The following is a 27,212-nucleotide window of genomic DNA, read 5'->3' on the forward strand; positions in this document are numbered from 1 at the left end:
CATGTTTATTGATTGGAGAGCATCGTATGATGCTGCTCAGCATTAACTGGTAATAGATATGGATGAGCCAGCCTACAGAGATAATTGAATAAACACTTAATTTGTATGTAATCCACTCTGTTTATTTGTACTGTTAAAACTTGGAGTGCAGAAATGGATGTGTGTGTGTGTGTGTGTGTGTGTGTAATAAGTGGCTTTCTAAACACAATCATGTTTGTGGAGGCAAGACTAGATCAATTAGAATAGCTTAACATCTTGGCAGGCCAGTAGTTCTTAGTGTCAAATTTTGGCGAGTATTTGGCTGATTGTGTCTTAAAATATCGTCTATTAAAGGTATATCTGAATTTTTGTGGCCATTTTTTAAGGGTACAATGGGAGAGGTGCATGCTCAGACTAGAGCTATTAGTTTTGAAGAGAGGATTGTCTACCCCTTGGGATAAAATAATATGTCTTCAGTGAGTAATTATGCCCTCTAGCCTGCACCTTGATAGACTATTGCACTGCTGGTCACTTTTTTCAGTCTGCAAGACATAGTCTGCTATTGTAATTCCCAACCCCATGCAACATTCCTTCTAGCACAGTAAAAAACTGAAGAAACTCCACAGTGCTGCAGCCCTTCTCTTCCGCCCCTCTCCTTTAATTAGTTTTTATTGTTTTCTATAATAACTAGTTAGGGCCAAATTCTGCCCTTAGAAGAATGTCTACATTGATTCAGTGGGAGCCCCAGATGTGCATCAAGGGCAGAATTTAGCCCCTTGCATGTTTCCTTTGTTAAGAGAGAAACTGGAACAGCTGCCGTTTACCACTTAATTCAGTGGCTAATGTTAGCAAGGCAGAGTTCATTAGCCTGTGGTTGTATTCTAGGTTAATCTTTTTTCCTCCCTCATTTTTATATTAGTCTGGCTAAAAGCAGAACAACTTCAGTGACCATTTTATTTAAAATATTTCTCTCTTTAAAATAGATAATGAATTAGTTTTATTTTGGCCTTAATAGAAGCAAATAAACATTTCAGTTGCTTTGTTTGGGGTGGCGTACATCACTTGATGTTTGTGTGCTCCCTTGTGGTGCTCAGTGCGCTTTGAAAGGAGCCTTCGTATATTCTACCAAAAGACATTGAAAAAGAGAGCAAAAAACCTGTCGGCATTAGGGTGCACCAAATGAATCCCAGTCATTTGAAATTAAAAATCTCCTGAGACACGTTCAGCAGAGAATGAATTGTTCACCAACCTCTGGATTGTCCTTCCTCTTTCCAGAATAGTGGGCCTGTGCTGGCTGAGGAGCAACAGAATGTTTACACTGGCCTCCTTGGAGAGTCCCTCATTACTCCTTCTGTGTAGTCCTTTCATGCTGGGAATATAGGCTGGAAAAGGAAGCCCGGGGTATTGTGCTGCCAGATTCAGGCAGTACGCTTCACTGTTATAGCAACTTTTTTCCATCCAGGAATCTCAGCACATTTACGAATACCAGTTAATCTAGCTTCATAATTTACCCTGTGGGTCAGTGCTGTTATCCCCATTTTAAAGATGGGCAAACTGAAGTATGGATCGACTAAACTAGTTGAGTGAGGAAGTCTGTGATGAAAAGAACTTAGATTTCATGATTCTCCATCTTATGCCTTAACCGCAAGATTTCCCTCCTCATAGGCGACTGCTTTGCTTAGACAAGTCAATGCAGGACATGCTGAGAAACTTGCATAAAAATCACATTGAAATCCCACTTCAGCGCATTTGGTATGGTTTTACCACATCACTCTGACATTATGTAGCAACAATAAAATATTATGAAAACTCTAGAGTGCAGTGCAATTCACTCAACCTTGGTTGTTACTTGGTTGTGTAAACTTCATTTTACGTTTTTTTTTTTTTTTAAAGCCTTCATTGTTCCTCTGGGGTTACATGTTGAATTGCAAATATGGAAAAGAATGTAGGGTCGCTCTAACCCCTTTGCTGCTGTTGTCATTCACAAAGTCAGGGGCTCGCTGCATAATGCTAACTTAATGAATATTTGTTATCCTTCTGACGTGCCAACAGTCTGACAGGTCATGCTCCTTGAAAGAGTGGTTTGTTAATAAACACTGGGTTATTATTTTCCTAATAATTACCCAGTGTTTAGGGAGCACTCAGAGTGTCTGTAGAGGGCTATGCAGTTTTCTCTGTATGGAAATGTATTGTACATTTATAGAGAACATAAGCAGTTAAGAAAACATGAAGTAAAACAGGTTTGAGAACAAAATGTGAATAGTAGGTATCTCCGGCTGTCTGACCAGCATTTGTCTTCCCAGCAGAACGGTTACTAGAGGTAATGTATCACCTATAAGGATGGCATAGATGAGTTAAACTACATGGTAGATCAGGGATCCAAAGAGACACAGACAAACCTTAGCCACCAGAGACCAGGGTAGTGCCTTTGCTGTAACCTCTCTCAGAAAAAACAGCTGACATATTCCCCTTTCCAGATAGGCTGTTAGTACTTATATCAAGTGTGAACATCAGAATCTTTTACAAGATACCATTACCAAGGAAAGGAATAGAGCAACATGTCTTTTAATTACATAATAAGAAAGGGACTTTGTAACTTTTTCAAGAAAGTAATTTCATCATAATTCTTGAAGGAATCATTGGCCAGAGGCCGTCTGAACAGGAAGATACAGAAAGCTAAAGAAAGTAATATTGAGAAATAGGGCCTGGAATGTTCCAGACTTAATGAGGCAACCATTGGCTCTGTCATATGAAAATCCCTAGTCTTTTAGGCAAAAGTCAGAGTGTGACTTAAATTGGGGGAAAAACATGAGCTAATAAGTGGGTGGTTACTGTGCAGCGGGTGGGGGAAAGCTTAGGCCAGACTCCTCATTAAAATCAACCTATATTATTCTACCTTTAGAAACACAGAGACCTGAAAGAATGCAAACTAAACAGAGCAATAACCTCCATCACCCTCTGGAGTTATGCATGGTACTGCCTGGATTGGTTTTAAAACAGTAAAACCTTCAAGTTCTAAATATTTGTTAAACAAGGAAAATTGAGGTTGGAAAAATAGGAACCTAACATTTCCATAGAGAATCTGAGAATTAAAACTGTTATTTTCAGCCCCCTCCAAAGATGGGGGCAGTGACAATAAGCAAGGGCTAGGTCTACCCCCCACCCAATATTGCACTTCACTCTGTTGACCCTGTGTAAGACCAATAGATTCCAGTTGTCGGTGGGTGGGATTGAATCTTGGGCCTCTGGAGTTTAGTGCATGAGACTCTACTGCATGAACTAAAAGCCATATGGCTGTTAACTGAGGGTGTACTGCAGATTCATTAATCTCTCTCTAAGTGGTCTTGGTACCACTAGGTGGGACAGAACACCACACCAAGGAGGGGTGTGGGTTTCATACTTCCCCTAGCCTGAGGAGGTACATCCCAGCTGAAATCTCAGACGCGCCCATACTTGTAACATCAACAGACCCCGGTCGTTGGTGGGCGGGATTGAACTTGGGACGTCTGGAGATAAATGCATGAGCCTTTACTGCATGAGCTAAAAGCCATATGGCCCCTTGAGCAGACTCATTAATCTCTCTAAGTCAATAGTCCCCAACGCGGTGCCCGCGGGCGCCATGGCGCCCACCGGGGCATCTGTGCACCTGCGTACTGGCCAGCGGACAAGCATCCGCTGAAAAGCGGCATCACCAAGAGGTGTCACCGCCGAAACGCTGCTGATTTTCGGTGGCATTTCGGTGTCGACACCTCTTGACGTTGCTGCTTCTCAGCAGCATTTCGGCGGATGCTTGTCCGCCGGCCACGGTCCTCGGTGGCTCGTCATCCAGCGCCCGCCACCCAGAAAAGGCTGGGGACCACTGCTCTAAGTGGTCTCGGTGCCACACTATGGGACAGAACACCACACCCAGGTGTGTGGGTTACACCTGCACCAGTTAATCTTTTGAGAAACAATTCTATTCTGTCCTTGGGGGGGAAAAATTACCCTGAGTATTAAAATCCAGTGATAGTTTGCGATGGAACAGATATTTTGAAACGGGTCCGGCAGAGAAACCTGACATCTCATGTTGTGACTGTGACAAACTGAAGAAGATATTTCTATGAAAATGATTAGACAGAGGGGCAGAGAGAAAAGCAATGAAGCAAGATCACAGAGGGGAAAGACCAGCATGTTGCAAGACTGGCTCTGGTAAATATATGCTACAGAAATGATAACCTTCAGTGCTGTAAGGAAAGCTTTCATTTCAACTACGGAGTGACCATTCATTTGCAAAGCCCAAGTTGATGCTGTATGTTGTTTTATATCACATGGAAACAAAAGTGCCCTTGAAAATTAACTGGCAATGGCCAAGTAGATGATAACCTTGTTAAAATACTATATGTAGTAAGGAAGAGTCCCAGGATACAAGGTTTTGTTATCTGGCAGACCTGCGGATCAAAGTCAGTGGGCCTATTCGTGGAGTAAAGTGCAACTCAGTGTGAATAAGGGTGGCAGAGTCAGGTCCTTGGCGTATATTCCTCAGCGTGAATATAATAAAATGAATAAGCCTCTCTGCAAAATACTTGTCCTTCAAATTTCATATCCTGTCATATGAGAGATTAGTAAAAATATCACATGTTGAAAAGGAAGTTTCTACTGCTGAAGACAGCTTGGATTCCTTCAGGGTTTGTCTTTCTAATCCTTGCACCAGTCTGCATTACTAGTTAATACAATAGCTCAGCGCCTCTGCACAGAACATACATTTCTTTGTTGAATATTTACACAGTGAAAAGGGGGTGGATTTAGGAAACTGAGCTCTAGAGTTACCACTTTCAAGGAAACCAGCTGCATATTTTTCTTTGTGGATGAAAGTGAAGTGGTTGTGAAAGACTGGAGGCTATTTTTTTTTTTTTTTTTTTTTTTTATTTTTTTTTTACATTTTGGGATGTTCTGCCAAAAGGTATGCATTCAGATTTGAGGAATTTGCAGTTAGTGCTGTCAGGGGTCTGAGAGAAACATACCTTTCTCTAGATTTTGTTTTGGCTTCTATATCTTTTTCTTTGTCCTAATTTCCTTTATTAGAACAGTATTGAATCTTTTTAAGAAAAATATTTAGAGTGACATTGAGAAGCAATTCCATACTGCTACATTTTTTGGCACCAAATAAAGACTTCATACCACATGCTATGAAAATACTTCGCTAGATGCTTTCATATTCATCATAGCAATTAACTTTACATCTGAGAGTTGGTGGATCTGATTTGTAGCAAATATAATGCATGATTTGGTTGCAATTATTTATATTTCTTGTGAGCATATTCCAAGTGAACATGTAGTGATATCCTGATTTAACAGATTAATTAGCTGGGGATATATATAGTATGGCTGAACATATCTGTGGGAATCGCTAATGGATTCCTCCCCTGCTACTCCCTGCTGCTGTGACTATGACAATACTGACATGCATAAAGTCCTTCTTTTCCATGCCCTTTATAGATTTCACAGCATTTAGCTCCATTGTGAACAGATTGCCGGGAGGCAAATGGCTTCCCACCTCTGCTTTTGCTCCTGCTGACTTATGGACCCTAAGGGAAATGTGTGTTAGCTGCAATTATGTGTTGTACAGTGATTGCACATTTTGTCTACATTTTTGGTCATGTCATCTACTAAAAACAAAACATATATGCTTGTAATCGGAGATTCACCTTTGTCAAACCTAAATTTCCTGTTCTGTTAGCATTACAATTAAATGACCAGCAGATATTTTATAGTCATGAAATGCAGAAGAGGAGGAGAAAGCAGCTCAGGGGTCTTTAAAAGTGATCTGAAAAATGTGGTGCTTTGCCTTTTTTTGCTTGTTTTTATAATGTATAAAGAATGCCTGGAAAAATATTGAGAGAGAGATGGGGAGGGGGCATGTGCTTGGAGAGGTTTCTGTTTCCTTGTGGTTTTTTTTCATTAGAAATTCAGGTTTTTTCTAGCTGGATTTTATTTGCTGTCATTATTTATTTGTTGTTGTTGGCTGTTTATATTATGGTAGCACTGGAGTGCTGGTCAGGGGCCTATTGTGCAGTGCACTCTGCAATTGTGGAGGATGACATGGTCCCTGCCCTGAAGATCCATTAGTGACAGGATTGTGACATCCAGAGAACTTGTGCCAGTGAAACCTGATCACATGAGCAGAAAATGATTGACTTTTTAAAAACTTTTTTTTTGGGTCCAACAACTCAAATGCCTTAATAAACAGTTCGGTGGGTGAGAATGTTCTCTTCAGCACTCCTTCCCACCTCTTTGGGTAGGAGCTGAGCTTGATAGAGATTCCAGTCCACGTTTGAGTCCTCCAAGAAAGACCTCCAGCAAAAAAAAAGGAAGAATTAACTTGACACCACTTACATTTTTAACATAAAAAATTCAGCAGAAATAAAAATTCAGCAGAAAGAAAACACTTCAGGCCTTCTTTATATTGCATAAACCTATTTGAAAGTTAACTGTAAGGTGAATCAAGATATGGCTCAGTGTCAAGGTCAATAGCTTTTTCCTCTGGACACCTAAGTTCAAATGAAGGTTGACTGGTTTTACTAAACTCCTATGCAGATTTGTTCACAATGGAGAAACCTCAGCACAATTCTCTTGAGCAGAAACTCCCAGGGCTGGAGTAGTTGAGGTGCTGCAGTTTAGGAAGTTGAACATATTTGATCACCTTATTCTCATGACCCATGAAATATCAAAACTGCTAACTTTGACATGGTTATCGACACAGGACTTTGTCTGCTTTATGATTCTAATATGTTTTCAGAAGGAATTACTAACTAAGGAAAAGATTAGCATGGGGTGAAAACAGCATGGTTGGAACTTTAAAGACTATATAAAGTGTAAATGTAGAGCTCAGTTCTGTCCTCCAATGTGTATCATGCATCCCTGTGTCTGTTGTTAACATTTTGTTTTTATATTGGAGAATCAGCCATTGAATGCATGCATATTAGCTGAGGTGTTCTGATGTATGTAGTGAATACTGTTTGGGTTTAGAAACTGATATGTTAAGCTGCTAGAAGCCCACACTTTTTCTTATCATTGTAATCAGTTCTTACTCAGACTCATCAGAACAAGCAGTTTTGCTCTTTGAGACAGCTGTAACTTAGACTCTCGTAGCTTGAGACGTCACAGCATAGGTTAAAGAAAAATGCTTGAATATAAAGATCTGTGTCCTAGTAGCAGTGGCAGTTTAAATAATGCACTTGTAAAAGCTGTCTGGAAAATCTGGAGTTGCTTCTTGCAATCTTTTTTCCTTTGTAAATAATGAAAATGGATTGGGTTTCAGTCTGAGAGGCAGTTGCTGGTTTTGTTATGAAGTTCTCCTTCATTTTGCATGATGAACAAATTGAGCTAAGGGGAGTATTTGTCCTACATCTGAGGCAGAGTTGGTTACTACCATCCAAAAATGGACCTTGCTGGTTTTTTAGCCTTATTTTCTAATTACATTGGAATAGTGGAATAAGTTACAATGAATGAAATCTACAGAAGACTGGTTCTAATATGCACTTCGTGAGGTCACTGGAAGACACTGACAAATAGTTCTGTAGTGCACACTTCTTTTAAAGGGATATTGAAAATTGGAAAGAGCTCAGAAGAATCACAAGACTGATGCAACTTATTAAGAACCTGCCTTAAAAGTGAGAGGTTTAAAAAGAGGTTTTATCAAAGAGAAGGTTCAGAGGTGACCAGATCACAGTCTGAGTACCTGCACAGGAGAAGATTTCTGATAGTAGGGGGCTCTGTAATCTAGCATACAAAGGCATAACAAGGTTGGCAATGGCTAGAAGTTGAAAGTGGATAAATTGAAACTGGAAATAAGCCCAGATTTTCAGCAGTGAGGGCAATTAAGCATTGGAACAACCTCTCAAGGGATGTACCCGATTCTCTGTCACATGAGGTCTTAAGGTGCTTCTCTATCACAGAAGGTCGTCAAGATATGATGTCTTGCTAAAAGATATGGTACATTTCACCCAGAAACTTGACACAGGAGTCACTGGGTGAAAATCTTTAGCCTGTGTTATGCAGGAGGTCAGATCAGATGATTGAATTGATCCCTTCTTGCCTTAAAATCTATTATTCTAGTTCTGCATTGGGTTAGTAGTAGCTTATGGTTATCTGTATTTGTGGTACAACATTATTAAATGGTATGGTAACCTAAAATAACTTGAGTGCTCTCTAGCTGTTAAAGTTAAGAATAACTATTACAGGTCCTTGGCTGGTACCACCAGTTGGTGCTTGAAATAGTTGCAGCAGCCTGTCTACACGAGGGCTCCCGGAACTGCAAATGCTGGTTGAGCTGAACTGGTGTGGGGAATGAAGGGGAAATTTTGAAGAACATTTTTGGCATAGACAAGACCTGAGGCTGTGAAGGGAACAGAAAATTGGTTAGAACTGGGAAATGAAATTAAATGGGATCTGTTGTGTCCTGTTTTGGCTTCGGGAAACTTGATGGGTCCTTTGACACTATGTATGTATTAACTAGGAGTTCCAACATCTGTGCAAGATGGGTTGTATTTCAGAATAAAATGTCATCATGTGGAGCTTTGTGATTTGAATGGCTTGATCATTTGTACTGTAATTTCTTTTCACACTATTAAAATCCAAGTGCAAGATCTCACATCCCTCCTTTGACTCGCAGGATATGAATTCTTCAAAAGCAAGCTTGTAAACCTAGTCAGACATAGGTGACAAATTGTTGACAGCAGCTGCATGGTGGTAAAAGTGAGCTGGGCCAGCTCCACCTTTGATTATGATCCTGTGAGGCTTGTGTCTGTGTTCCTGTGGGACAGCCCAGCTGCTTCTCACTGGCTTTGTGAAAAGACCACCCAGAATTGCCTCCAGCAGATTAATGCTGCAAAAACCGCTTTTCAGATACAGTTTGTTGGTCGCAAAGCATGTGCCCTACAGACACATTTTAACCGTACCATTTTCCAATTAGTAAGAAAATTGTTCTTTTGCTCAAGCTGGAGATCACATTTTAATTGGTGGGAACACCTATACTTATGGAAAAACTAATGACAATTCCTAATCACCTCTAACCAGGTGGTTAGCTAAACTTTGTGATGTTATGATAATGAAACTGAAACCAGGCAAAGCGCCCTGATGTCTGATTTTTGTTACTCTCCTAAACTCAGGCCGGGCTCAGTGAGGTTAGTGGATCTTTCGAAAAATCCTGCTCAGGTCTTTGGTGAGCATGAGCCAGTATGTGGCATCAGGTGAAAAATCACAAACAGCTTAGAGGCTGTTGCCGGGGTCATGAAACCAGGCACAATCTGCTGGGGCTTTTGCTTTGAAATCTAATGACGCCAAAGCTTGCAGGGGTGTGAACTGATGAAGATGAGTGTCATGTAGCACTAGTGGTTAAAGTGCCCCACTTCTGGTCACCAGAATTCATTGACTATGGGAACACTTGTCGTCATGTATGGATTCTGTGTGCTCCTCTCCAGCCCTTCTTTTCTAACAGGAATAAAAGCCGGATACCTTGCAGTTTATTCCCAGAGGTTTCCTTGATGAATCAGCAAATGCTTTATTACATAAGCCTTCCTCCCTTCAAACAGGACATTTTTGCTTTAACCCATTTTTTTAGTTCAGCCACCGAAAGTAATAAAGAATAATTGACATAAGCTGTGATGCTTTTTAAAGCTCTAAGGATTGCTTGTCCAATGGAACAGCTTTTTACAGTTAGTTTCTCTTTTTCCCCTGGCTGTATGGCTGGAGGTGTCTAATGTTCAGAAATCCCCACACAACCACTAAAACAGTCTGAGAGTTAATGTTTCAGCCATTCTAATCAAGTCAACAGTGCCAGATGCAATTTATAAATAAACTATTATAACATTCGCTCCTTAAAATTTGTGCAGCAAACGTAATTTGATGCAATAGTCTGGCCAATGTTGTTGGCATATTATTTTTTAAAAGAGGAAAAACAAGTAGAATAGAAATGATTTTCTTCCATGGAGCACACACACATTATTTTACAAAATCCCATAGATGTATATGTGTATACACAGAGGCATACGCCTTTGGCTGTGTGGATGTAGAAATTGCCAGGCTGGATCAGACCAGTGAGCCTTCCATCTAACTGTGGCCAGACCAGATGCTTCCAAGGAAAATGGCCAGGAGACATTCTCATCGCCTGTAAATAACTTGTCCATGTTCCTTCCTCTATCAGATATCAGTTATCTACCCAACTGTACGACTTTTGCAACACAGAGTCTTTTTAGTAGAATGTGGTTACAAGTTCATCCTTTGGGGGGCAGAGAGTAAGTTGTATTGATCTCTCTATTGTGGATTCAAAGAGTGGCACCGAATCGCTTCAAAAGGACTTCCAGTTAATCTTCCTCTGAGAGAAGAAGGGTGTCATGAGCTTGGGGGTGGGGAAAGGGGAAGAAATAGAAACATAAATTAAAAATATAATTAAATGTAAGAGCTCAAAACAGGATTTTTCTTTTTTATATGTGCAGTGGAGATGTGAATATATTGCTGCACTGGAGCAGACTTAACTATACAGGGATGACTAAATTAGCTCATGTCCCCTAATTATACCTGCTTCCCCTCTCCAGTTCCAGCCCATGTGATCCGTATGAAAAGTTTATGACCATAAACAACCAAGTAGGGAGAGCCTGTGCAGATTGGACTCTCTCTAGTACATACTTGGCCATGTCTGTCCCAAGATAGGAATGTTTAGAACAGCAAAATGAGGCCTTTATCCTGAGGCTGCTGTAATGTAGTTACAGGGGTGTAGAAAATGTTAGACATTTTGTAAGACTTCATACAAATGTTTGTCTGTAATATGGTGGCTGCACAAAAGACAATGTGCTTTTATTAGGCACAGAAGATGTGGGTGTTATGTAACCACAAACTATTTTTGTGACATATAATTATAGTGTTTTCATGTACTTATTTCCAGTCACCAGGAAATCCTTAAAGGGTTAGCTCCACAAAGGAAAGTTAGGCTCAGTGTTGCAATGCTGAACTCTAGGTGCCCTGCCAACTAGTGGAATCCATGGTCCCGAGTTGCTCACCCAGGCTCCCTATACAATGCATAGGAACAGTTAGGCGCCTAAGAATGGGATCCACAAAAGACTGTGTGCTGAGCTAGCCCGTGGGAAATGCTGAAGAGAGGGGTGTGGCCTAAGCCCTGCCCTTCAAAGGGATTTAGGTGCCTGTCTCCACCTGGGATTCACAGTCACAAACCCTCTCCCGGAGTTAGGCATCTACGCCGGATCAGGCCTTTTTTGCAAAGAAGGAGCACAGACTTGAATGTGATTCTCCCACATCCCAGTGGGTGCCCCAGCTACTGTATCATGGACTCATTCTAGTTCAGTGAATAGTCTATTTTATACAAGTGGAACAGCTTCAACAGGAGAGCTTGAGAGAGCCCCCACCCCAAATACCCCATAGCTTAGTGATTAGGACACTCCCTCACACTCCCTGCTACTCTCGGGCAGAGTGGGGATTGGAACCTGGGTGGCCCACATTCTGCACGACTGATCTAAGCACTGAGCTATAGAATATACGGCTGTGTTTTGTGCAGGGCCTGATCCATTCAGCTGGGAAACTCCTACTTTGTGAATCTCACAAGTTTAGGCTTTGCCTGTGCCCACCAGCAGACATGTAGGTGTCTTGGGGGCTTTTGGGGCGGAATGTAGGCACCTACAGGATTTGGTGGCAGCGGAGTGAGGGTTTTGAGGTTCTAAATTTTGGATTTTGGCACCTTAAATCCCTTTACAGATCTAGCCCTAAGTATCCACTTTGTACAGCCCACAGACAAATTAGAAGGCTCCCTTCCCAGCTAGTTGAAACAATACAGGAAACTTTGCTTATATTCCTTTATAAAAATCTTACATTAAATCTATAAGTAACAGTTCATATCAATGATTAAAAGTGCTTGGAAAGACAGGCTGTAGACTTCCTACATGAAACAGTACTCGGGCTTTTGAATAGTGTGGGTGGCGGGATGTGTGCACTGTGCCTTCAAGGGAAAAAATTTTAGTCAGATGTCAAAGCAGACACTGGAGATTTAGATTGGATGACACCTTCCCCCGTGCAAAAAAAACGGGGACATTTTTTCATTGCATTTAGACATGTTTTTCAGTAAGGACTTCATCACGGAATTATTTTCTCAGCGGAAGACTGCTTAGTCTTTTTTTGTTAGTACTTTTACATCTATTCACAAAATGGGTTAGGAGCCATTTCCAAATGTAAATCATATGTGGGCTTTGTTTGATTTGTTTTAACTTGGGGTTTAAAAAACACACTCCCATCACTCAACTTGACTGTTTTGGCTGGATGCAAGGTAGATCCATAAGGCAAAGGGATGTGAAGAATAATCAGTATTGAAATACCAAACCTGCTGCATTAGTTGCACGTACAACAGAAGTCTCCCAAATAACCAGCCTTGCCAGATACATGGGGATAAAATACGGGTCTCTTGTTCAGCACCTGTAACTAATTATCTGGTGATAAAATCAGATCTGGTCTCAAGTATTGTCCCACCAATGCTCTGAGCCCCTCAGTCATGTGTAAGTGATATAGAGGAGCAAAGAGGAACATGAAGAGAGAGGAATTACAAAGCTCTTCTTTGAATTATGACCTATCTCTATCTAATACATCCTTTATCTTCAACTCATCCAAATTAAAGCAAGTGGTACATCGCAGGTTGTGCAGATGAATCAAGACTAATGCATGCACACAGCTGCTGCATTCAATTTCCAGTGAATGGGTGTGTCAGATTGTATTTCTCAGGGTGTAGCAGCACTCACAATTTTTAGAAGCTTCTCCCACAAAGACTTTTTGCAGAAAGGGTGAAAAGAAAACTTGATCCCATTCACTGGTAGCGATTATAACAACTATAATTAATCCGCCTGCATCACAGGCTCACTGCTTGAGCCAGAGTACTGTTCTCAATTTCTGACTCCTTAGTTGCTACTGGATTGTGTTTCTTTGCTCTACTCCTGTGCTTTTTGTTTCTTTTTATAGCAGTCTTGATTAACAAAGCTTTCTTAAATATATATTTTGGTGGACTATAGACAAGGAAGAATACTCTAGATATTCAATATGACTGGCTTTGTAAGACTGGTAAGGAGATGATCCAGCCAGGGGCGGCTCTACCGTTTTGGCCGCCCCAAGCAGTCATGCGCGGGCGGCGCCCCGGAGCCGCGGGAGCAGCGGACCTCCCGCGGGCATGACTGCAGAGGGTCCGCTGGTCCCGCGTGGCTCGGCTGGACCCCCCGCGGCTGCGGACGGTTCGCGGACGCGGCGGCTCCGCTTGAGCCGCCGCAGTCATGCCTGCGGGAGGTCCAGCCGAGCCGCGGGACGAGCGCCCCCTCCGCAGTCATGCCTGCGGCAGGTCCGGTCGTCCCGGGGCTCCGGTGGACCTCCCGCAGGCATGACTGCGGCGCAGCCTGCCGCCCCCTAGATTTGGCCGCCCTAGGCACCAGCTTGTTTTGCTGGTGCCTAGAGCCGCCCCTGGATCCAGCATTGCATAGCTGTAGATAAGCTGCTTATTGCTGTCAATCAATATGCATGTGCCAAAATGAATTTGTTTGCTATGACTTTGTTTTTTGTTTGAAAAGACTGAAAGCGTTCTAGGCTTAGGTGCCGTGCTGAGATAGGCAATGTTCCTCACTTTGAAGTTTGAATTTTTGGAACACTTTGCCAATACCATGGGCAAATGATACACTCCTTCCCCCACATTTTCCCCTTTAACTTGTTTGTGCATGAATACCTTCTAAGATCCTTCTTCTCGTGTGGAGAGCCTAGCACCATATTCTTCTTCCTAGTGGTTTACTGGTGAAAATCCTAGGGAAAAGACAGTGTATGTAGGTCTTGAAGCTGCCAAACCAGTTAAATATGATGTAACATCTTTCTAAAATGGTAATACAAACTGCAGAAATATAGGACAGACAGGGAAAATGCAGAAGGAAATTACTGAACATTTCCCTACATATTAATTCCTGCCTAATCTTCACATACAGGGTAGCAAGAACTTCTGGTTTTCATTTCTTTATGACACAGAACCTACCTGCATCCAGAGGAATGGCTATTTCTTTCCCTTTTTTCATTTGGTTTTCAGACTGAGTGCTTGTCTAATTGGTGAAGTAAAGCGCTGTAGAGTACATTACCCCACCATCTAGACAAGCCTTGAGACTTGCCCCGATTGCAGACTTGCAGCCTAGAGGGCTGGGGAAATGAAATTTCAGTTGAGGCGGGACACACATTCAGCTTCACACCTTTGAGAGAGAAATTGATAAATTATTAGTAGCTTGTTTAGGTAACTTTAATGACCTACTTAATGGTCAGTTACCGTGGCTTCATTATTTAGGGCGTGTCCATGTTAGGGTTCCTCTGAGACCTCTTCCACTTGGTTCTGCAGGAGCTCAGTTTGACTCCAGTCTCATCACCGCAGTTCCTTTTATTTGGCATACAGGAAAGCTACGCTGAGTTGGTCAGGCTCAAGCATAGGGGGCGGGAACAGGGCGTACCAAACATCCAAAGTTACACAGCAGACCTCTTCCTTTATATACATTTACACTACATTGCATCACATATTTTTGGATTGGGTTGGTCTCTTTGTAAGAACCTGTACAGCAGGCTCTGTCCATGCACAACTTGCTCTTTACCTCAATTTATGTTCCAGGCTTATCTTAGCCATTGTAAATTGTTCCCTGGGTGTTTCCTCTTATCGTATCTTTTACAGACATTCTATTTTCGGCCTGCTGATCCATTCAGCTGCCTAATCCTGTCTCCCAAAAAATAAGCCTTCCCCCCGTCCGCATGTCCAATTACTCATGTCAAGCCAGGCCTACAGTCCATGTGAGGAAATTATTCCAGACTAAGCATATGAATTTAAAATGCAATAGGTATTCTGTGTTAACTCCTGTGTGGGTACTCTTAGTGCCTTTTTCCAGTTTAGTTTAATCGACTTCCAAAACATACTGGCTAAAGGACTAGCTACTTTGCAGCAGTTATTCCATTGAGTTTCCACATGTAGACAAGCCCTTGGGTGGAGCAGGTGAATTGGATGATATTCAGACCTGGCAGATATTCTTGCGGAAGGTTCTTGTGTATAGGAAATATCATATTGGAATATGTCCTGCTTGCAAGTTGCCCCACTCTATAGGTGTGCCTATCACACTGCTGGGTTCTTTTTCCTCTTCCTTTGGGAGTTGAGCCTCTGAGATCTTTACTCCTCCCTTGTTTAGATAGGTGCAATGGGGAGTGCTCATCTGGCAAGCAGTGGCTGATGCCACAGGGCATATGTTCAGCACCATGCCAACCGAAAGAAAACTAAATCCCAAAGATCCCTTAGCTCCAGTCTGTTGATATTCAGCTAACTGACATTTGTGCTGTTTTTAAATCCCCTGCTCTATCCATGACTTCGTGAAATGATGACAATGTAATGAGCAACTCACAAATATCTCTTTATTTTTTTCCTTTAGCCTCGCTTTTGGAAAGTACGGTGGCATTTTTTAACCTGTTCTGCAAGTTGTACATGAGTAATACATCTATGAATCAAGAGAGCCACTTTCTGCCCAATGCAGTTCTGTCACACAGACCTCAAACCTCGACTTCTTAGTTGCCAAAGTCCTACAACTTTAAAAAATGTCTCTATGCATCTCACAAGCATTTTGACAAATTACATCACCCATAGTTTCTCTCTCTTTTTCTACATGTTTAAGCTTTCTTGTAGAGCCTATATTATTTACTTATTTGGCTGTCTCTCTCTGAAGGCTTGGATGTCATCTGTTGTATATGTGTCTTCATAGTTTCCAGCATATTTATGTTAACTTTTATCCAACAAACATTCCCTTTTCCAGGCCATTCTGTTAAAGTATCTAGAGTCAAATATGACTTTGAGAACTTGCTATCTGGGCATTGTAGCACTAAGCTTGCACTGAGATGGGTTGCATCATGTTTTTTTAATTATTTTTATTATACAGGGTATCCATTAGGGTTTTCTCTTTTGCTGAAGGAGGTGCAATTATTATAAATTGTTTTATATAGACGTTTCAGGAACAATAACGATCAATACACTATATATACTATCAATACAATAACTGTCGATCGTGACAAAGGATGTTGAAAAAGCTAATGTACTCAATGCTTTTTTTGCCTCTGTCTTCACAAACAAGGTCAGCTCCCAGACTACTGCACTGGGCAGCACAATATGGGGAGGAGGTGACCAGCCCTCTGTGGAGAAAGAAGTGGTTCAGGACTATTTAGAAAAGCCGGAAAAGCTCAAGTCCATGGGGCCGGACGCACTGCATCCGAGGGTGCTAAAGGAGTTGGCAGATGTGATTGCAGAGCCGTTGGCCATTATCTTTGAAAACTCATGGCAATCGGGGGAGGTCCTGAATGACTGGAAAAAGGCTAATGTAGTGCCCATCTTAAAAAAAGGGAAGAAGGAGCATCCGGGGAACTACAGGCCAGTCAGCCTCACCTCAGTCCCTGGAAAAATCATGGACCAGGTCCTCAAGGAATCAATTTTGAAGCATTTCGAGGAGAGGAAAGTGATCAGGAACAGGCAGCGTGGATTCACCAAGGGCAAGTCATGCCTGACTAACCTAATCGCCTTCTATGGGGAGATAACTATCTCTGTAGATGAGGGGATAGCAGTGGACATGTTATTCCTTGCCTTTAGCAAAGCATTTGCTACGGACTCCCACAGTATTCTTGCTGGCAAGTTAAAGAAGTGTGGGCTGGATGAATGCACTATAAAGTGGATAGAAAGCTGGCTAGATCATCAGGCTCAGTGGGTAGTGATCAATGGCTCCATGTCTAGTTGGGAGCCAGTATTAAGCGGAGTGCCCCAATGGTCGGTGGTTTTATTCAATCTCTTCATTAATGATCTGGAGGATGGCATGGACTGCACCCTCAGCAAGTTTGCGGATGACACTAAACTGGGAGGAGTGGTAGATACGCTGGAGGGTAGGGATAGGCTACAGAGGGACCTAGACAAATTAGAGGATTGGGCCAAAAGAAATCTGATGAGGTTCAACAAGGACAAGTGCAGAGATCTGCACTTAGGATGGAAGAATCCCATGCACTGCTACAGACTAGGGACCGAATGGCTAGGCAGCAGTTCTGCAGAAAAGGACCTAGGGGTTACAGTGGACGAGAAGCTGGATATGAGTCGATAATGCGCCCTTGTTGCCAAGAAGATTAATGGCATTTTGGGCTGTATAAGTAGAGTCATTGCCAGCAGATCGAGGGATGTGATTGTTCCTCTCTATTTGACATTGATGAGGCCTCATCTGGAGTATTGTGTCCAGTTTTGGGCCCCACACTACAAGAAGGATGTGGAAAAATTGGAGAGAGTCCAGCGGAGGGCAGCAAAAATGATTAGGGGGCTGGAGCACATGATTTATGAGGATAGGCTGAGGGAACTGGGATTATTTAATCTGCAGAAGAGAAGAAAAAGTGGGTATTTGATAGCTGTTTTCAGTTACCTGAAAGGGGGTTCCAAAGAGGATGGATCTAGACTGTTCTCAGTGGTAGCAGATGACAGAACAAGGAGTAATGGTCTTAAATTGCAGTGGAGGTGGTTTAGGTTGGATATTAAGAAAAACTTTTTCACTAGGAGGGTGGTGAAGCACTGGAATGGGTTACCTAGGGAGGTGGCGGAATCTCCTTCCTTAGAGGTTTTTATGGTCAGGCTTGACAAAGCCCTGGCTGAGATGATTTAGCTGGAGATTGGTCCTGCTATGAGCAGGGGATTGGACTAGATGACCTCTTGAGGTCCCTTCCAACCCTGATATTCTATGATACACTTAAAATCGCTTTTTACTGTCATCTATACTTTCTTTTACTACATATACAGATCTTAGTTTGTGTGATATATGAGTTTATTATTATTTAAGGTGCTTATTACATTACTTTCTCCTCTGCCCTTTTTCTAAGGAAAACTCACTATCTCTGGTCTTGATCATATTTGATTAGATTATTCTGCCAAGAGCTGTATGACCATTGAACCTTCAATTCTGGATTAAAGGTCGAAAGATTATTCAAGTTTCTGGCACGGTCATAATTGCATCTAGTGCTTGTATTATATTAGTGCAGCCCAAATCCAAAATTATTACATGTGTCTGTTGGATTTGCTGGGTCATCTTTTCTTACAGAATTAGAACAACAGAGCCAGGAAGTTACACATCGAAAAATCCTGTCAGATTATTCTGTCCATTGCAGAATTTTTTATTGAAGTGAATTTGCTAATCTAGTGTATAATTTAGCTTTGAGTCCCAAGCAGTGTTTCCATCACTTCCCTTCAGAGACTATTCCACAGACTAATGGAGCTAATGGTCAGAAAGATTTTTCATGATATTCATCCTAAATTTCTCTTTTTAATGTGCACCTTTTATTCATTCTTACAACCTTTTGTTTCTCTGTCCTTTCTATTCTTAGTGTTTACAGTCTTCAAATATTTATAGGCTACAGAAACATAGAAATTAGAAGTGTTTTTCATCTCTAAATATTAAATGACAGGATTTTCCAGGGTTGTGGGGGTTTTTTTTTACTTGTTAGCTTTTTGTTTAACTAAATGATACTGCAGCTGTTAGCTGCAATATTTGGATTTAAGAGATTTTTGACTCTCTTCTCCTAACAAACCTGTTCAATGCAAAAAGAATAAAAAGTGATAGTTCAGGATTGTCTGCTGTTTGAAATTGTGTCCTATGATATATTGTATTGTACGATACCAAGTAATGTTGGAGCACTATTACATGACTGCTGCTCCTTTGTGAACCACATTAAAAACAAGCTGGCTATCTCATGAGGTTATTTTAGTGAGCAACATAGTAAGTAAACACAATTTCCCTCCTGCATGTAACATTCAAATTCTAGTTCCCACTTTTATTTCAAAACCCGATAAAATTAACGGTCTTTTAAATCTGTTTTTCCAATAGAGATAAATAATGAATATAGAAAATGTTGGTCCCAGCTGTGCATTGCATGCTATTAGTGTAGTGGCAGAACAGTTTGGATACAACAACTCTTGCTCTAAGCAAACTAGTAATGCAGGGACACTGAGATGGAGCTGTTAGGAGTATTTGTGAATACATAATAAGGCCTTGTGCCTGCTTCTGTGTGTGTGTTTTAAGTATACTCCCTTCAGATCCATAGCACACTAGATAGTTCATTACAGGTAATAGCATCTCTGCTTTCAAAAAAACAGATGGAAGAATGTTCAGATAATCGAGTGAACCTGTAGGCTGAATATTCTTAGATGCTTTAACATAGCAGTCTCTTCAAAAGTGGACTTTTCCTGATTGTTTTTCTATCAGAATCCTTCCCCTGTTTGTCCCTGACTAGATGGAGATTGGTAAGCAGAACAGGCAGGTAGTAAAATATTGTAGATATGGTTAAAATGGCCCCCTAACTTCACTGAACCAATTTAGTGCATCTCTAGTTTAGTCTCTTACACCTTTTATTCTCTTACTTTCCTGTGCACAAAAGGAAATCTTAGTTAAGTAATTGATTGGCAGACTAGGGTGTAACAGTTAGAGCCAGCTCTCTAGTAGTTTCTTAATTGCATCTTATTATAAATAGATGATCTGTCAGTTTCTTGAAGATTTCTGATCGCTGTGCAACATTTCCTTGCATTTTGGCTGCCAAAAAAGCTAACCTTTGCCATATTTAACAGATAGCACCTAATGTTTTTCACTTCCTTTCCCAAGCAGGTGTTTTTACTTGTCTACAACTCATACTGTCTTAGTCCCTTTATAGCATATTACACATTATCATACACGATACATCTAGCTTTATAGTTCTAGGAAACGTAAATATTTATTGAAGGACCTTTTCAAAGTAGCTTTTTGAAATATTTTATTACTCTTTCAGTTTGTGTCCAGTGAGTGGGGCCATTGTCTGTCAGTGGTGGCTGCCATTTTATTAATATTTTCCGGTGGGAGTCCAGTTTAAGATGCAGATTCGGATTCAAAGAATAGTTTTAATCACTTGAAAGCCCTGGAAATGTTGAGCATTTCTAAATTCTGAAGTAAATTCTATAACTGAAAAAAACTTGATTTCATTTGCAGTTGGTTTAACCACTTAGCATAAATGTTTAAAAAAAAAAAAAAAGGTGCACCTCTACCTCGATATAACGCTGTCTTCGGGATCCAAAAAATCGTAGTGTTATAGGTGAAACCGCGTTATATCAAACTTGATTTGATCCGCCGGAGCATGCAGCCCCGCCCCACCAGAGCGCTGCTTTACCGCGTTATATCCAAATTCGTGTTATGTTGGGTGGCGTTAATTGGGGTAGAGGTGTATTTCCCATGAGTTTATAAATGGTGGTTTTCATGGCTTTCAGATGGTCCTATTCAGTATCATCTCATCAAGATGTCATATTCCTATTGCACTGACAATTATGTAGATCACTTAACTAAAATCTTTAGGGTTTTGTTTTTCTTTGCATTGAGATGAAAAGGCTTGAATATCTCTCGTTACACTTGGATTTTCTTTTGAATTGCAGCTTCTGTTTCCTTTGCTACTTCTGTGATAGAGAAGAGTATATCTGGAATCTCTGTTTATATTTGGACCTCCGAGTCAGTCATTCAAAAAAATGTTGTGTGAAAGATCAGTTACTTACTATGTATATCAGCCACTGCCTCTGCCATTCTGATTCTTTTAAAACAAAACAAAAAGCCTCAGAAGAGTAGCATCCCCCGTCTCCTGGTCTATTTTAGTACATTTGTCAAAACGCAGGAGAATCTCATCAAGGACATTTGTGTTTGGTTGCTATTTGGATCTGTATTGCTGTGCACTGATATTTTAAAATTAATTTTGTCGCAAATTGCATGCCATGAAATAAGGTAATAAATATATCTATGCGTATCACAAAGCACTATGGTATTATTCAGAAGAGGAAATAGTAGAAAGAGGGAAAGAGTAAAGCTGAATGGATTATAAGAAAAAAATAGGAGCACTAATGGCAAGGTCATAAAACTTAAGAAAGGAGGGGAGGAGGAGGAATCGTATTGTGAATTGCATAAAACACTTTTTGCTCAATGTAAATTACAGTTTAGAAAAAAAATCTGCTTGAAATACATGGTAGATGGTGTTGCCAGGATACTTCCTGATCGTGTTAATTAAACTGTCCTGCAGATATAGCTTAATTAGCGCATAATTTGCATATTGGACACAATGGTGCATGTTGCTAAAGAAAGCTCCTCTTCTACTAATAGACCATGGTATACAGATACATTTTAAACAAGGAAAAAGTCTTTAGACATAACTATATTTTCTTTTTGCAACCACATGATTAAGATCTGTGCTAATGAACTGATATATATCTAAACCTGTGTAGTAAGATGGTATTTTATGCCAGCTCCAGTACATTCTTTACCAGATCCCCCTTTGAAGGCTGATTCTGATAGCTTTCCTCTTGTCCAATAGTATCTTATTTCATGAGACGCCCCATTGCAGTGGTACTACTTGTGGAGTAAGGTACTAATCAAAATGAGCAAGAGAGGCAGAATCTGGCTCTTGAAGATATGATTATCTACAGTATTGATGCTACAGTTCAGAAGTCTCCCAGATCACCTGGGACAGTCCTGCAATTAAGCATGGCTGTGCTGCTCATTTGGGGCTCCCTTCTTTGGAGTTAAGTATCAGAGGGGTAGCTGTGTTAGTCTGGATCTGTAAAAGCAGCAAAGAATCCTGTGGCACCTTATAGACTAACAGATGTATTGGAGCATGAGCTTTCGTGGGTGAATACCCATTTCGTTGGATGCATGTCGGACTCACTTCTCTGGAGTAACTCCCGCAGGACCTCTGGATCAGCTTGCCATGTCTGTCTGAAGTGACGTAGTGGGGAGCAGAGTGCTGATAAGAAGGCAGTTCCTTGCTTTGCCTACCTGTGGAGAATGCTTTTCTGGTTGGCATTCTGTGGCCTACTCTGCCCAGATGCTTCAGCAGCGGGGATCAAATGCTGCAGGAGCGGTTCCATTGCAGTGACAGAGGCAGCCAGGACAAAGGAGGGATGAGAGAAGAACCAATGGGGCAGTGAGCGTGCTTGCAGATGGAGGGGAAAAAAGAGGAAGGGAGTCATTGAGAAGAAGGGGACAAGGAAGGACAGGGAACAGGAGGGAAAACGGAAAGACAATGGGAGAGAGAAGAGCCCAGAAAAGGTGGGGAGGAGAAAAACAAGGTGGGAAAGGAGAGAGAAAAATGAAATCAAAATTGTGTGTGTGAGAGAGAGAAACAATCCCTACAAAGTACATCCTTCCCATCTCTAGTGCCTGACTTCCCCCTGCCTAGCTCCTTGTGTGGTCATTTATACGTGTGCTAAGTAGGTAAATGGCTACCCAAGGTGCTAAGCAGAGAATAATTAAGTTCCTAGTGCCTATGAAATGCTAAAAATGCAAGTGCTTCTGTGAGTTCCTAACAAAGACACTGTCCTTCATCCCAGAACTCTTGGCCTTGGATGCACCTGGCTCTCACGCAAGGTATTAGAAGCTGTTAATAGTGTATGTAGAAGTATTTTTGACTGGCAATTTATTATAATGCTTACTGAAAGTTTTATGGGAGCATCTAATAAATACATTTATTTACAAATATAGCCATTTACAAAGAAGATGATAAAACAAAACAAAATATGGCAAAATACGTGGGTCAAAAGATCTCCCTGGAAATTGGAAGATTGCAGAAAAAATCCAAACAAAATGAAGTTAGCAAGAGAGGAGAACAGAAAAAAAGACATCTCTGTCTGGAATCTGTAACATTCCTATAGAAATTGCAGGGACTGATTTTATATTTTTTCCTTGTATGAATTATTTTTATGTCCAAAGATTTTTCCTGTAACTCTCAACATTGCCAGGCCAGCATTCAATCAGTATTTCAGCTCCTCAAAGAAAGCATTTTCCTGATGCTCTGTGAGCTCTCTTTTAATAGTAGTGGATTTGGATTCTCCCATCTACAGATGAAAAACATTTTCACTCATTTTCACCTTGCTAAAGTAATCTACTTCCTCTTTGATTATAATAGAATTCTGATGTCAATGAAATAGTGCAGGAGTAGTAAGCTGTGGGACCACAGTGGCATTTTTTTTTAAATAAAAAGTTATTGAGCATCTGAATCAAGTGACAGTCAAGGTATTAAAATATTTCATAAGTAGGTAAAATCCTTCATGCCTACTGCAAACTCCAAATTTAGACTGGGAACCTGCTAATCATTCTGAATAATGTTGCTAGAATATGCATTTCAGATGTTGCTTCTGTATCTAATTATTTTTTAAACTTTTTTAAAACAGGTGATTATAAACAGCACAATCACACCTAATATGACCTTTACGAAAACATCACAGAAGTTTGGTCAGTGGGCGGACAGCAGAGCAAACACTGTGTTTGGTTTGGGTTTTTCCTCCGAACAGCAGCTAACAAAGGTAACTGGGCTCATTTTATTTCTGAAACAGCAGTTGTGGTTCTTGTGAATTAAGGAACTGCTGCGCTGTCGGTACCAATCTGGTAGGAGTCTCACAAACTGAATTTCTCGGCAGCTCATTAACTATCTCTTCTTCTCTACATGCAAGTTGTTAAACTCTTAACTATCCAGTGGTTGCTTATAGAGCCTCAGTGAAGGTTACAAAGTTCACTGATACAAGGATACATTTTAATTTGATCACTTGTCCCACTCTCTAAAAACAAAAGGCTATGAGATTTTGAAGCTTAGTTTTTTAGAAGTTCTCAAATACAGTGTAAACAGTTTCTTGGCATCTCTTTTCCTAGACTGTGTGCTAATTTTATACAAAAACGACATTAAAAGAACATGAAGGATACAAAGTGAAGCACTAAAATGTCAGAAAATGCCGAAGTTAGGCTTCCTATGCATGCTTAACTCTACATCGATGTTGCAGTGAAGTCTCTATCATTTTAGCAGTGACATCCAACTAACAGGCTTATCGAGAATCCAAAATTGCCTTCCTATGAAGTACACATGGCCTTGGATGTAGTATAGCGGTGGACTGGCTTGGGTGTTGATGAGTGAATTTGACCCATAGTGGCTGGCCCTTGGATGTTAAGGGGACTTTACAAGGGACTATAAAGGAAAGTTCTTTATCTCAGCTGGTGTAGGCCTGTGCTTTTGGAACAGAAGGCTGAGGATTGTAGTTCTAGCTCCCCCATGTCACTTGTCTGCAGAACAGGGCTTGTTTACAATGAAGGCTTGTAAAATGTCCAGCCAACTCTGGTAATGAATAACTAGTAGTGTAAACAATATGCTCTTGCAGTGATCCAATTAATACTTTGCAAATGCAAGTCAAGCAACCAGAATGTTTGTTTGCGCAATAAAAGAAGGTACTTATCTAACACATAGTTGATGTTTTAAGCATTAACACTCAGCCCTTATTGGCACCGTTTTATCAGTTCACCAAATATCATGTCCTTGGGCATTCCAAACAGTCTCCATTAATCTCCCTCTGTCTTCTTGCATGTTTTGGTCTGAAGTACTAGAGTTGAAATTTTAAAAGCTGCTTCTTGGGTCTGAAACAGCAAAGACTGACCATTGTAGGGAAAGGAAAAGCCTGTTGGATGTAACGTGTTTACTTTTAGTCAATTGGGTGACTGAATTCTACATTAACTTATTTTTATTAAATTGGTCTTACTGAGTTCATGCATTTTCCACACCATTGCATTTTTTGCAAATATTTCACATTTGCAAAAATGTTCATGCAAAATTGTTTTTGCTCTTGGGGTGAGTAGAAAAGTGTCCTGGTAACAGTCTGGTTCTCCTGGAATGTTACAGGACTACACCATCCAGTAAAATGAAAAAATATTACCTGCTTTAAAAAACGGAGAACATGTCTGTGGCAATGCTTCAGGAAACTTATCTCAAAACAGAAGAATCAATCTTAAAAGGAATGTGTACCATGGAATATCTTTCAGCTCCCATAAGAGAGGGGTGTGTCTATTAAGTGGAATGGGAATGTAAAAGGATTAAAACCTATCCAGAAGGCAGATGGGGTTGTTGTTGGATGTGCAGAGGGCAAACATGTAACAATTATGCACCAAGTGAGGAATATACCTTTCTTCGGAAATAATTTTGGAATGATTGCAATGGTCCAGAATTCAAAGGTAATAGTGGTAGGTGACTTCAATAGCTGTCTGACCACAATGTGGGATAAACTACCAACGAGACAAGATCCAGCTAAAGAAGCTCAAATGCTGGAACAAGGACATAAAGGACAGGACACAATTGAGATTTGGACTTTGCTTTTTTTCTCTGAAACTGCCAAAAACAGATACTAGAATAGATTTAATTTTAATATCAAAAGGTTTCCAACATGAAACCTTAATATTAGAATGGAGTATCTCTGACCCTGTTCCTGTCTTCATGAAAATAAAGTCCAGTTCAGGATGAAGAAAAGCTGGAGATTTAGTAAGATAGTGTGAAAAGACACAGACTTTGTGAATGAAATTGAAAACCACATTGATAATTATATTAAGGACAATAGCTCACAGGATATACCTGGGGAACTAGATGGGAAGCCTTTAAAGCAGTAATAAGGGGACATACTATCTCATGCCATAGTTATAGGGAAAAAAAGACATTGGGAAAACTGGGAAGAGTTAGAGGAAGAAATTTTGCAGACGCAATGTGTCTAACAATATAGACTTAGTCAGAGAAATTAAGAATGTGAAAATAGCATTAGAAGGACTGACAACAATTTAAAAAAAAAAAAGGCTCTACGAATTGGGGAACAAGTCAGGCATCTTACGCGCCAGACTGCTCTCTAACAGATGTCCCGCAGCAGCTGTCCGGTACTTTAAGGACAAAAATGGGGTACTCCAAAGCAAGCAAGTAAGCAAAGGGATCAGCAAAGTACTAGTGTTATATTTCCAAGAGAGATACACTAGCAGATATATAAAGTGGAAGATGTGGGAGGAAACATACTGCAAGATGTTAAAATGCCCATGCTCCCCTGCATGTACACTTTTTTGCATGTGGACCTTGTCATAAAGGGGTGACAGGAGAGCACTGATAAGAAACTGTTTTTTATTTCTTGGTCCCAATCTCCTGACAATAGGTTACAACGGTTTTTAATAAACCTGTCACATGACAGGGATCAGTGTCTAGGGTTGCCAGGTGTCCAGTTTTTGACCGGAATGCCCAGTTGAACAGGGACCCTGGCGGCTCTGGTCAGTAATGCTGATCGGGCCACTAAAAGACCAGTTGGCGGTGCAGTGGGGCTAAAGCAAGCTCCCTGCCTGCCTTGGCTCCGCGTGGCTCCCGGAAGCAGCCAACCTGTCTGGCTCCTAGCCACAGGTGTGGCCAGGGGGCACCGAGCACTGCCCCTGCCCTGAGCGCCAGCTCCGCAGCTCACACTGGCTAGGAATCGGGGCCAAAGGTAGCTGCAGAGGTGGCACCCACGGGCAAGGGAAGCGCACATAGCCCCTGGCTCCTCTGTCTAGGAGCTGGTCAAGCCAGCTGCTTCCAGGAGCAACCTGAGGTTAGCACCGTCCAGCTGGAGCCTGGAGCCTGCACCCTGAACCCTGTCCTGCACCCCAGCCCCCTGACCTAGACCTCAGCCCCCTCCAGCATCCCAGAGCCTGCACCTCCTCTTGGACCCCTAATTTCTGGCCCCACCCCAAAGCCTGCACTCCCACCCAAAGCCCTCATTCCCTCCTGTACCTCAACCTCCTGCCCCAGCCCAGTGAGAGTGAGTGAGTGTGTGTGTGTGTGTGTGTGTGTGGAGTGAACAGGGGCGGGGCCTCTGGGCAGGGGGCAGGGCAAGAGTTCGGTTTTATATGATTAGAAGTTGGCAACCCTGTCAGTGGCCACCGACTTAGGTTAGCTGTCATAAAACAGAGTCATTGTTCTCTGCTTTTGTTTAGCCATCTTTTGTTCCTTCTGCAGGGCCGGCTCCAGGCACCAGCTGAGCAAGCAGGTGCTTGGGGCGGCCAAGGGGAAGGGGCGGCACATCGGGCTCTTTTCCGGCAATTCAGCGGCAGGTCCCTCAGTCCCTCTCGGAGGGAAGGACCTGCCAGCAAATTTCTGCTGAAGAAGAAAGTGGAGCGGTGGAGCAGCCACCGACCGCGATCGCAACTTCCTTTTTTTTTTTTCCCACTTGGGGTTGCAAAAACCCTGGAGCCAGCCCTGTCCTTCTGTAAGACAGGTTTCCAGGCATGGATTATGTCATATGAACTTGGGGTGGATAGTGTAGCTGTTGCTTTGGTGTAAGTTGCCAGCTACTTTGTTTGGAATCTGATATTCTTGCCATCTGCATA

At 41.5% G+C, this 27,212-nt stretch overlaps 1 protein-coding gene across 3 annotated transcripts in view; it reads left to right on the plus strand.

The window, feature by feature from the left end:
• Positions 1 to 27,212, plus strand: part of HOMER2 (homer scaffold protein 2) — a 116,014-nt gene that overhangs the window by 46,904 nt on the left and 41,898 nt on the right. For all 3 annotated transcript variants that reach the window (XM_039492571.1, XM_039492572.1, XM_039492570.1), the window contains exon 3: positions 23,240 to 23,371. In XM_039492571.1, coding sequence (XP_039348505.1) covers positions 23,240 to 23,371 — 132 coding nt within the window. The remainder of the gene's footprint in view (positions 1 to 23,239; positions 23,372 to 27,212) is intronic.

This window comes from Mauremys reevesii, linkage group 10 (assembly GCF_016161935.1).
Source record: "Mauremys reevesii isolate NIE-2019 linkage group 10, ASM1616193v1, whole genome shotgun sequence".
Classification (NCBI taxonomy): domain Eukaryota; kingdom Metazoa; phylum Chordata; order Testudines; family Geoemydidae; genus Mauremys; species Mauremys reevesii.